Here is a 12017-nt window from a genome sequence, read left to right on the forward strand (position 1 = left end):
CAGATTTTAGATTGCGCCGGAGAAAACCAAGTGTGCGTGATGCTTTGGAACAGATGGTCTGAATGTGTGTTGTCCATGACAGCGATGATGTGATGTGTACTCCTAGGTATTTATAAGATGATGTTCTGGTGACGGCGACCGATTTTATGTTGTAAGTGCTATCAACAACTGTGTTTTTGCGGGAGAATGATATGGATTGGCATTTATTTAGATTAAGAGGCATGTGCCATTTTTCACACCACGCTGAGATAGTGGTTAGATCCTGTTGAAGAGCGGCAATGGCGCTAGCGCCGTGGATGGGGCTGTAAATTACGCAGTCATCTGCGAATAAACGTAGCGTGGATTTTATGTTGATCGGTAGGTCATTGATGTAGATGATGAATAAAAGAGGTGATAAGCCTGCACCTTGAGGTACGCCGGATGTTACGTCGGTAAAACCTGAGCGACAGTTATTAACATAGGTGAACTGCTTACGTCCTTTAAGGAAGTGCTCTAGCCAGGAGAGCAAAGTTTGTGGAATGCCGAGCGATGACAACTTAAAAAGAAGAAGATTATGGGAAACACGATCAAATGCTTTTGAAAAGTCGAGAAAGATAGCGTCGATCTGGACAAGGTTATCTAAGTATTGTAGAATGTCGTGGGTGAATTCGGCGAGCTGGGTCTCACATGACAGCTGCTTGCGGAAGCCGTGTTGATTCGGATAGAAAAAGTTCATTGATTCTAGGTGGGTCATAAGATTGGAAAAAATAATGTGCTCAAGTAGTTTAGACGGTATACTAGTGAGGGAAATGGGACGATAGTTGTTAGGGCGCGTGCGGTCATCCGCTTTAAATATGGGTGTAATTTGAGCTTTTTTCCAATCGTCAGGGACAACCCCGGTATCTAAGGATTGCGCAAAAATTAGATGCAGTACCTGGCTAGACAATGAAATGGTATTTTTTAGTAGCTTACTGTTCATTTGATCGCAGCCGGCAGATGTAGATATTTTCAGTGAGGCAATAAGCTTTGATACACCATCAGGGTTAATTTCGATTTTAGGCATTTCTGAGAGTGAGATTTCTGGAATGTGCTCATTAGCAGTAACGTTAGCAGCGGAAAAAACTGACGTAAAGTAATTGTTGAGCGCGGTCGCACAGTCATCGCTTTTGATTGGTTCTCCATCAGCATCTAGGAGTTGTACATGGCGATCTTGTGGTTTATTAGATAGCATGCGCCAGAATTTGTTGGGGTTAGAGTGAAGGATTGATAGTAAATCTTGAGAGTAAAATTTATCTTTAGCACTTGTCAGTTCTGTGGTATACTGTTGGGCGCACAAGCGATATTTTTCCCATGCTAAGTGACTATTTTGAAGTCTTGCTGTTCGATACAGGCGCTTCTTTTTGCCAAGGGGAGACTTCAGGCGTTTGTTAAACCATGGATTCTTGGTATCTGATTTAATAAGTAGTGTTGGAACGTGCTTACTTTCCAAATGTAGTAGGGTCTCTGTACAAATTCCAGTTTGAGTTAGGTGTGCGATTTAGATAAGTGCAACGAAAGTTGTCGAAAAATTTTTCAAGATCATTGTTCATAGCATCAAAATCAGCCCTTTTGTAGTCTTTTATCAGTTTGCTGGTTGGTGATTTCTTTTTTAAAGGCAGCGTCATGGAGATGTGAACAAGGTTGTGGTCGCTTAATCCAGGAAGGACAGTAATAGATTTTACGTCGTCCGGGTGACTTGTGAGCAAAAGATCTAGGATGTTGTCTCCTCTCGTTGGACTTGTTATCACTTGCTGAAGGTTAAAGTCAAGGGTTAGTTCTAGAAAAACTTTCTGTTCGTTTGCAGGTGTCGAACTTAGTGTCGAGAGCAATGACCAGTTAATTTGTGGGTAATTGAAATCACCAAAAAGAAATATGGGTGCTTTAGGATAATCATTCCTAATAATCGTTAATTCATGGCGTAGGGAATCGGGGAATGATACGTGACTGTCTGGAGGTCTATAGCAGACACCGAACACTAGCTTTTCGGAGGCGTTGTGAAGGCATACACAGATCATTTCTAGGTTATTATCATGCCGGATAAGCGAGGACTGCAGAGTGTTACGAACGGCTATTAGAACTCCTCCCCCTTTTCGTTTAGTCCGATCTTTGCGGTATGTGGTGAAATGGAAGTCTGAGGGGAACAATTCGTGGTCTTCTATCTCTGGGTGCAGCCAAGTTTCTGTATGACCATATCGGCGTCTGTGATTTCAATGAAACTGTGAACCTGATGGCGTTTAGGTAGAACACTCCGTATATTAGTAAAAGCGATGTTGATGAGTGCGGGTGAATGACGATTGCTTGGCGGAATCGGTTCATGCAGTTCAGTAGAGTGTCACTTGGCTTGCTCTGAGGCCTGCTGTGTATTGTCCTGTGCTCCATTTATCTTTGCCGCGGGCTTGGTGTTCGTATCTGTTTCTGTTATGGTATCAGAGGCATGATCGTAGGTGTAACATTTCTCGCCAACGATAAGTTTATCGTATCGAAGCTTAAAGCTACACCCTCGGAGCTTAATGAATTGAACTAATTTGGAGCGAGCCAGTCGAGTGGCGAATTCGAAGTCTTCTCGGATAACGTAAGGTGTTTCTTTCAATTTACGACCACATGCAAGCACGCTTTCTTTTGCCTTGTAGTGATTCATTTTAACTATTATTGGCCGTTTTTTTTTCGTTGAGAATTGACCAATGCGGTGGGCGTGTTCTATTGCGCTTGGTTCTAAATTCAAATCTAGTTTTTCTTTGCACAGCGCAATAACTTTTTCCTCCGATTCAGTCCACGATTCTTTGTCGCTATCATCTAAGCCGAAAAAGAGCAGGTTGTTTCGGCGCATCCTGTTCTTCGCGTCTATGTTGGCGGCCTTTAGTTCAGCGATGTCCTGCCTAATCTGGCTAGTCTCTGCCTGTTTTGATGGTGATACTGTTTTACGCTCGTCTAATTCGAGCTCTGCTACTCGGTTTGAAAGTGCAGTTAGTTGTGTTTCATGGCTGATTTGGGTTGTTTTCAATTGATCAAGGTCGGCACGCATGGCTGCATGGTGTTATCTAGCCGCTTGAGAGCATCTAAAACATCGGAAAGGTTGGTTGGTCCGGGGCCAGGATTAAGTTCAACATCTCCCGAAAGCAGCAGCATTAGCTCAGATAGCAAATCAAAGGCAAGTATATCACATAACGCACGCAGCGCAGTGCGCCATTTCAAGTCGTAGGGGCACGACACCGCGAAAAGACAACGATCGCTACTACGAGTCTCCTTAGCGTAGTCTAGGTAACTAACCTGGAAGGCCAATACCGGGGTGAACATCATGCAAGAGTCGGTGTCGTGCGCCGCCGAGCTGACGTTGTGCCGCAGATTAAATACTGTTGCCTCTGGCCATGTGATTGTGCGGGTTACGGTTAAAGGCCGGTAAAAAAACTACTTTACGTATATATTACATTGCTGCAAATGTCTCAGTAAGCTGTTTCTCAAAGCGAACTACAACTTTTCCATTGACACTTTGTTCCTCAAGTCAATAATTAAAAATTTAGTTAATTAAGCTTAATTAATTATTCAGCCTTGAAGAACGAAAAAAACACTGCAAACTAGGTCACGCGACTCTAAACAACCCTCATTTGGTTTCAGACGGCTAGGACTTACTGTGTTTTTTTAAAAGCTTGGTTACATTTAGCTACCAGACACCTGGTATATACCAGGTGTCTCAGAGAAGCCCGCCACTAAATTCTAAAAATAAGCTTTATGCCGCACAGCAATACCAGTGTTAGTGAACGTCAAAAAACAGGCGAATCATGCTAACTAGTAAAGTGATTAAGTAAATTCTAATAGTAAACTTAACTAGGACGAATAGGCGCCCGCTTGTATATCAGATATTTATAGCCGGCCGTCAGCAATAGCCATATAAGTTTTTATAATTTCGAGAAAGCGAATGCCTTCGCCGCTGTGACTCAACTAATTTAGGCTATCTCTCGCTCCATTCGAAAACTCCGCGCCTGCGGGGCGTGCAAAGCGACGTCAATCAAATCTCGTCACTCTGTGACAGACATGCCACGCGACAATATCTGCCCCGCCCGTGTTGCGGTGCTCCTCTGCGTCTGTTGCCAGCACTTGAAACTTACACCCATAGAGAATAAACAATAGCAAAAGAAAACTCTTCAAACTAACGCCACAGTCATAGCCACAATATCCATAGCAGCCCAGACACGGACTTATGCCGTCGATTGCTGCTGATGCTGCCAATAGAAGCGCTGGTTTAGTTCCTGGGTATCAAACTGGCGGACTTCCTTGTTCGAGGATATCGCATGCACGTTGTTATCGTCCAAGCAATGTGTCCCCGGAAGAGTGTATGACGGCATCAAAGACCAGAAACTGAATTTTCATCCAGGTTTTCGCAGCAACCACCAAAACAGCGATAAGATCCGAAACTCACAAAGGCTTCATAAAATAAAAACTGGACGCAGTGTTTCCTGCACCTTGCATCACGTTTTGATGGCAAGGGTGGCGGAGTTCCTTGTTCGAGGATATCGCATGCATGTTGTCATCGTCCAAGCGGTGTGTCATCCCGGAAGAGAGTATGACGGCATCAAAGACCAGGAACTGAATTTTCATCTAGGTTTTCGCAGCAACCACCAAAAACAGCGATAAGATCCGAAACTCACAAAGGCTTCATAAAATAAAAACTGGACAATGGTTGTAAGCTGTGGCAGCGAATGAAGCCTAACCTGTCGTCTCGGGTTGTTCGGTGAGTTGCCCGTTCGCACATCGTAGCGCGTCCGGAGGAAAGGCATGGCGGCAGCGCCGATGTTGCGGTACTCGTGCGTCTCCGGTATTGGGATGTTGAAGTACTCCGGCGGGCAGCCGGACCTCTGCGCGTCCAGGATCTCCTCAACCACTTGTTGGCCTGCGAGGCAACAGAATGTAACCATCAGAGCTACTCCAGAACACCTCCAGAGCACGTCCAGAACATATCCAGAGCACGTCCAAATTATATCCAGAGCATCTCCACACCACTTCCGCAGCATCTACAGAGCAGCCCCAGAGCATTTCCAGACACCACGGCGGAGCCCTTTAGAGGAGGTAGCACGACCTGTGTACATTTATGTTCCGTCTTAGTCCTGTTCTTTTTCATCGTAGCCATGCATGATCAAAAGATTAAATACCATAGTTCCATGGCACCAGTGTGGCATGATGATGGTCATCGGAGTACGCGCAGGATATTACGATGCCGGTGTTTCTTAACGTCCATTCATTAGAAGCAGCCCATTTTTTGCTAAAGAAACCACTGGTCTGCAGCCAGCCCCGAGAGGCTTAACTAAACAGGGGTCGCTGCTAATTATCGAATAGTTAGTCAACGTGGTTTTTGATAAACTGCCAACCTCGGCCATATGTTGGCTGGCATTTACGGCATAGAGGAGACATGGATAGTCTCGATAAACTTTATTTTTTGCATGGTGTAAGGAGGAGCAGCAAATAGCTGCTTTTCATAACTGACTGTACCAACGCCATTTTAACGAGAATGTTTGTCTTGCTTTCTGTTCGTCACTCATGTGGACGAGCAATTTGGAAGCGCAGTAGATCGTACTCAGGACATACCCAATTAAGTTCGCGTTATTGTTGCTGCACAATGAATCTTGCGTGCAAAACTATTATAAAAGTAATAATTAAACAGACATTACACCTTTACTACGAGTACAACACGCGTACATATACGTTTCAGGTGCTAATTAATACATTACAAGGATTATCCAAACAACATTTACATCGTGAAATCTGAGCGCACCATATTTTGGTTCGAAGGTCGTATGCATCAGACTCATGCTAACATGAGGGTTTCTAATGCGGCTTGAACTCTCCTGGGTTACATGCATTCGCGGTGCTTCATCGTACAGCGCCACCTGGGCATGGATAGCGTGCTTAAAGCCACAGTGCTGCGATCTTGTCGCTTAGACGTAAAGAGAAAGGCTTCTGATATCTAATACTCCGAGGAGATTACACACCGGCCGGTATGATGAAACAATTATTTTCTTCCATTGTTGTTGCGAAAGCAGCACTACGCGAGTCGCCGAACAATTTCGCGGAGCTGACGAAAGGCCATACTGCGCATGCGCGAGGAGCAGTGACGTCACACGGCGCACAGCTGGCGCGCCGCCGCCGCGCTCGCCAGTTGCGCATGCGCAGTAGCAGCGCACAGCTAGCGTGCCGAGGCGCCGCCGCTGCCGCGCGCTCTCCATCACCTCTCTCTCGTCGTTGCTTTCGCAATCATCCAGGTTTAACCAGAGCTAAACAACTGCCAATTTTTATTCCATTATCATTGTACGTCACGCCGGCTGGCGTATCTGAGCGATAACGGGGGCGTATCCCAGCGACAACAAAAAAAAAACATAATAGGATTGGAATAGGATCACTGTAATATTTCGCTCCACGTCTATTATGCTTGCCGGTAAAGCGCTACGCGAACTAGTAGGAACAAAAAGTGGCACGCCTAGTGGGTTGCTTTGCAGCATCGGTGCTTACAGGAAGCGTTTCTGCTACCAGTGGCCGACATGCGATAAGACCGACCGTCACTCGCGGAGTCTCTGACGGGTTATCACGAGCGCGCCGCTTGACGTCAGCGCAGCACTTCCGCCAGCTCTTTCAAGCATGGAAGGAAATAATAACCACAAAACTCTTCACGGCAAAAAAAAAAAAAAGAAAGACTGGTGATAAGCGTTGTAGGCGTTCAACGCCAAAGTTCCTCTTTTATGAGTGCTACTGTGCAGACAGCGTTATTTCGAGATGGCAGCCATTGAAGCACTTGCCACCTTTGGAGGCGAAGTTTCTCGCAATCTTAGTAAAGAAATTCTGCAGCGTTCCTCAGATATCGGGAGTTGTTGTAAATTTTCGAAACATTCGATTTAATCAGTATTTCTTTATTCCGCAGATTGTCATGTCTAAGGCCCCCTAACTTTCTGCAGCGGAAAATTCTAAAATTCCGCGAATTCAAAAAAAAAAAATCGGCCTAATTCCGCCGGAGACTTCGAATAATGCTTCAGAATACACTTCGCTTATATCCGTAACCAAGATATGAACATGTAGTGATTTGTTTTTTCTCCGAGCTTTACAAGCTAGGTAAAGCGAGCTTCGCCGTTAGACTTAAAAGCAAATAGAAGAAACCAGCTTTACAATAATCTTGGGGCAAACCGCGCAGCATTGAAAGTGCAACGCACAAGGGGGCTATGGATGTGGAAAGGAGGCAGTGCGGGTTGTTGAGACAGAGAAGGCACTGAAAGTGTTGAACGGAGTAGGGAAAGCAAAGAAATGTGGTCGGGCGCAGGACTGGCCAGCTTGAAGTAGCGGCGGCTGCTACTGAGTGGCTGGCTGCGTGCAGTAAAGTATCGGGGCATAGCTTTGCTCGATTGTATCGCGTATCTCTGAAGCGTGGCCTTTTAAATAACATAGACACAACAGTGTATTCCGTATTTTAACATGCTGTCTGCTTTTTTTTTTCCTTTTTGGAAGCGAGTGCGGGGGATCGGCTACATTTGACCTGAACTGTTTTATAGGTTGCATTATAATCGTACTAATATTTCTTTAATATTTCCCTCAGCTCTCAGCCTCCCCGCTCAGGTTTTTTTTTTCTCGCGCAAATAAGGTAAATAATCGTTTTTACATCATAGCATCGTTCTTACTGACACCCGTGACAACAATAGCATAAAAGAAAGAGAATGTGGCTGTCAACACATGTTCCCCTAAAATTGCTCTAAATCAGCAAATTTTCTCGGAATCGCGGGAAACTAGAGGCCTTAGTCATGTCTAGCTGAGTGGATTCGATTTCGACACGATTGGCTGCCCGAAAAACTCACACCAATAAAAGTAAAGTGATATTTGTAATGGATATTTTTTATATGAATAGCCTATACGACTTGCATCAGAAAAAAATTAAAACGAGCCATGATTCCGGCACACTACGAGCATGTTGCTCATAAACCCTTGTGACTCAATACCGAATGTTCCTGGTCACCGCATCCCTATTAGACGGTAACCACGTGTCTTTCTCAGTTGCGGTCCTTATTGGCCCGGTGCTGCGGTGCCCAAAAATAAAGAACTGGAAATTAACGCAACCTTACTCCTAGAACCAAGAGTATCAAATATTGAACGTACAGAACTAGTGACGCTACAGTGTGTGCATAGTTAGCAACAAACTAAACGTTAGTTGTCGAAAGGTGCACAAGAAGTAACAAAAATAAGCGCTGAAAGCTGCACTGTTATGCAGTCGCCATCAACGTCCACCTCCAAAGTTAAGTGGTCATTGAAAAAAGAAAGAACTGAACTGCACAATCACCGAGAAAAAAAGCAGAAAAAAATGAGAACTTGAAGTGGGTATAAAGGAAAGTAGCGGTGTATTCATTAAAAGTCCTGCCAAATAATTGATGCTTTATCTCTATCCGAGCTGCACAATCACTGTAATGACATCAAGGGTTGAAAGGTGTACGTTCGATAGCCCAGAGGTAAGGATACCTTTCAATGTTGTACTATAGGCATCCGATTTGAATAGGCATCCGATTTGAACTTATATTCATTGTAATGAATTCATTGTACATTCCAGTGAATCTACTGAATCGACTTTCTAATGAAACGAGCTCAACTCCACTAAACTTAGATAAGATGTGTGTTCCCGCTTCTTGAAAAGGGGCTATAACGCATTTCACATTTTATGATTGATAGCTCAAAATGGGCCAAACAGAGCCAAAATTATTCATTGTGCAAAAAAAAAAAAAGAGAAGAAAACGGGGGTAACAAAGTTCCTAGGACGCTGATCGGGTGATACGAGAGCGGTGTGCTGTTTTAGAATATCAAAAATATATAATACGTCGATGCCTGTAGCCTTTCTGACATAGAGCTGTCAGGCAATGATTCTGCATGTCAGTGTATAGATGAGAAGGTGAAAAATAAGTAAAAGACGGCCGTATCTGTCCTCAGAGAGGACATATTAGTGAGAATTGATAAAAGTGTATACCCTGACTATATATACAAAAATCCATGCTTAAAAAGTCTGTTTACTACATGCTTTCACCAGAAAGCACGCTCCGATTAATAATATGGTACGGCTTGTCCACCGCTCTGTCTGAATGCAGCCTATTAAATCCGTATGTAGGAGATTCGGTGCTGTGCTCCCCTACCAAAGAACACGAGGAAGGCCGTCTTTCCAGTGCGCGACAAGCCCTCGCCGAAGTTTCCCCGCATGGTCATCTCGCTGACGGTGAACGGGTTGGGTCGATCCTGACCGTTCGGCCGGTACGAGCCGTCCGAGTACTGCGCTGGGAAGAGCCGGATGAGGTGCCCATCTGCGGAAAAAAACACGTATCCATCAGCATTTGTGGCAGTCGCAGACGCCGAAATGCCTCAGTTGCTCTCCTTTCCTCCTGCTACAGAAGAGTTCGTGGGTTCGATTCCCTGGCCACAGCTACCTCATTTCGATCAGTGAAATGCAAAAAAAAAATAAAAAAAATCAGAGGGCGCCTAAGGCTGCTTACATGCTGTGCAGACGAAAGCATTAGTGCGTAATTGTGAGCGCTCGACCTCGACGCAAGTTGCGCACTGAGAAATGAAACGGAAACGCGCCTGCGAGAGCTGATTCACCAAACGCTGAATCCACAAAGGTTCGAATGAAATAGTCGGACGCTCGTTTGGAATACTTGTCGCGAGCTATCCTCCAACCTATTGGAGGATATATTGAATGTCACCTCCCTCAACAATGTGCGCTGAACGGTTGCGTCATAATTTTAATACGAATTTTTTTAAGAAAGAAAATGGCGTAGCTGTCTCACATCCCGGTGCATACTTCAATCGCGCCTTAAAGGAAGCGGTGAAGTCTTGGACGGCATTTGGACGGGTCCAAATGTCGTCGGTTCGAATTCATGTCGCAAGCTAGCCTCTAACTTGGCTGGCACATATAAGCTGTATGCAAAGAGAAATGGTGTGACACCATCCGGAACCCTGTACGACAGTATACGGATGTTGTAGGGAATACTGCGCCGCAATGTCAGCCAGTGGGGGGTATGTAAGACGAACCAAATGTATACGACTGTGTGAAGTTGCACTGTTCGGCTTACTGTGTGCGTCCTACGGCCGGCTGATGACGTCACCGTATTTTTCTTGCCATCGCTGGGATTTTCTGTACCATCTGCGAGTACACACACACGCCGCCGGCTTTTATTGTAATGGGGTTAGTAAGGCCTTAAAACGCTCCCAAGTATTGAGATATCGAATTAAAGATGTGCACGTGGTCAGAATTAAAGCCGGAGCCTCTCGCAATGAAGCTGTAAATTTAACACACACACACGCACACATGCGCAGGCACGCACGCACACAAACACACACACACACACACACACACACACACACACACACACACACACACACACACACACACACACACACACACACACACACACACACACACACACACGCGCGCGCGCGCGCGCGCGCGCGCGCACACACACGTTAATGTTCAGTTGTGGTAGTCTCACGTTTTTACTACACGTCTGTGTTTCGAATTCTTTGCCTTCCTTTGCGGCTGAGACGACCACGGGTGCAGAAGAACTAATCGAAGCGCAGGAAAAACACAACAGTTTACAAAAGCTACAACCAATCACGAAAAGGTACTTTGTTTCTAGGTGTAACTTTCTGTGACTTTTTAAGAAAACTCACATCATGTAGCACGTTTGCTCGCAAGCCTGCTGCTCTACGATCACGCAAAGGCAACAGAATCACCTCGCAAGGGCACCGCCCTTTCACGAACAAGTCATTAATTCTGAAAAAGCACTCTCACCTGCTGAACCCAGCTCCGGGTGGCTGGGGTTGTTGTACCAGCCGTCGTAGCCTTCAAACTCTGTTTCATGTCGAGGGTCGATGCTGTCAATCAACCAGTCGATCAGATTTTGCTTGATGTCGGCTGGTTTACCGTCTGGCAAAGAAAAAAGAAATAAGAGAGGAAAGGAAAAAGGAGAATCCAATCTTAAGGGCTAATCCCGACATCCGTCCTGCACGCGCGCCATGCACGGGGAGCTTCGCAACCTTTGTCGAATAAAATTCGCCCAGCAGATTCTTGCTCTTTCAGTGAGCATAGGCTACACTGTTTACTTAGATGCCTGCAGTTTTCATCAAAATGCTTCGTTGTCCATGACATTCGTAACTATACTTTCAAGGTCACGTGTTCTGGCGTTGCTATTCCGTGTAATTCCACTTGGCACCAATTTTGCCCGTTTGTGAAAAGCGCACAATAGCACGAAACAGTTATCCTGCATCTTGTGAACTTTATACCTGCTGGATAAAATTAACTGTGTTTTGGGGGGCTTGTAAGGTAAAAACCAAGATAAACTGCTGGGCGCGTACAAAGTCCTTTGTCTTGTTTACTAATGCCTGCATTTTGTTTCTTACGAGAAACACTTTGGAAACTAGGACGAAAAATCCTTTACGGTCATGATCTCGATTTCAATTTTCAGTTTTTTTTATTGCAGGCACCCTTATCTATTGCACAAACTTCCAGAAGTGGTTACGGCTGTGATTCTGTCTTTTCGCTCAAAGTATGTGTGTGGCACAGCATATAATTATTTTGTGAACAATTCACCCCCGACAGTTTTCAAGCAGGTAGAGTGAGAGACATTCCACGAGGCTGGAGGTTAGTCTTACCTCCGGAAGGTTGAGGGGTTGGTGTCGTTGGTGGCGCCGAGCTCGTAGTCGTCGTTGTCGGTCCTGTATCCTGAGTCCTGGACAGCAAAGGACAGCTCAGGAGTAGCCCACCTAAAAGGACCGCCAGAACCGCAGGCCGCGTCATGGCTCCTGTCCCTGTCTGCCAGGAGTCGGGTCGCGGCGCCAGTGGGCTGGGGCACTTGTCCACGCTCTTCGATCTCGGGAGTTTCGCTCACTCCCAGCTCGGGAGGAGAAGAGATCGAACTGTGCGGTCTTCGTCGCCTCCCGGCGGATATGCGGCGGCCGTCTTGCACTGATCAGGCGGATGTGGAACTCTCTGGGCT

General features: G+C 45.6%; 1 protein-coding gene across 2 annotated transcripts in view; it reads right to left on the reverse strand.

Moving 5' to 3' along the window:
- Window positions 1-12011, reverse strand: part of LOC149342925 (dual oxidase 2-like) — a 57936-nt gene extending 45925 nt beyond the window's left edge. The window contains exons 1-4 of one of the 2 annotated variants that reach the window (XM_089545450.1): window positions 11674-12011; window positions 10814-10948; window positions 9162-9326; window positions 4725-4903 (exon numbers count right to left, since the gene is read on the reverse strand). In XM_089545450.1, the coding sequence (XP_089401576.1) occupies window positions 4725-4903; window positions 9162-9326; window positions 10814-10948; window positions 11674-11818 (624 nt within the window). In that variant the 5' untranslated portion in view covers window positions 11819-12011. The remainder of the gene's footprint in view (window positions 1-4724; window positions 4904-9161; window positions 9327-10813; window positions 10949-11673) is intronic. The other variant, XM_089545448.1, reaches the window with a different exon arrangement.
- Window positions 12012-12017: the final 6 nt, after the last annotated feature.

Source organism: Amblyomma mixtum, chromosome 5 (assembly GCF_055824585.1).
Source record: "Amblyomma mixtum isolate Tamu chromosome 5, ASM5582458v1, whole genome shotgun sequence".
Taxonomy (NCBI): domain Eukaryota; kingdom Metazoa; phylum Arthropoda; class Arachnida; order Ixodida; family Ixodidae; genus Amblyomma; species Amblyomma mixtum.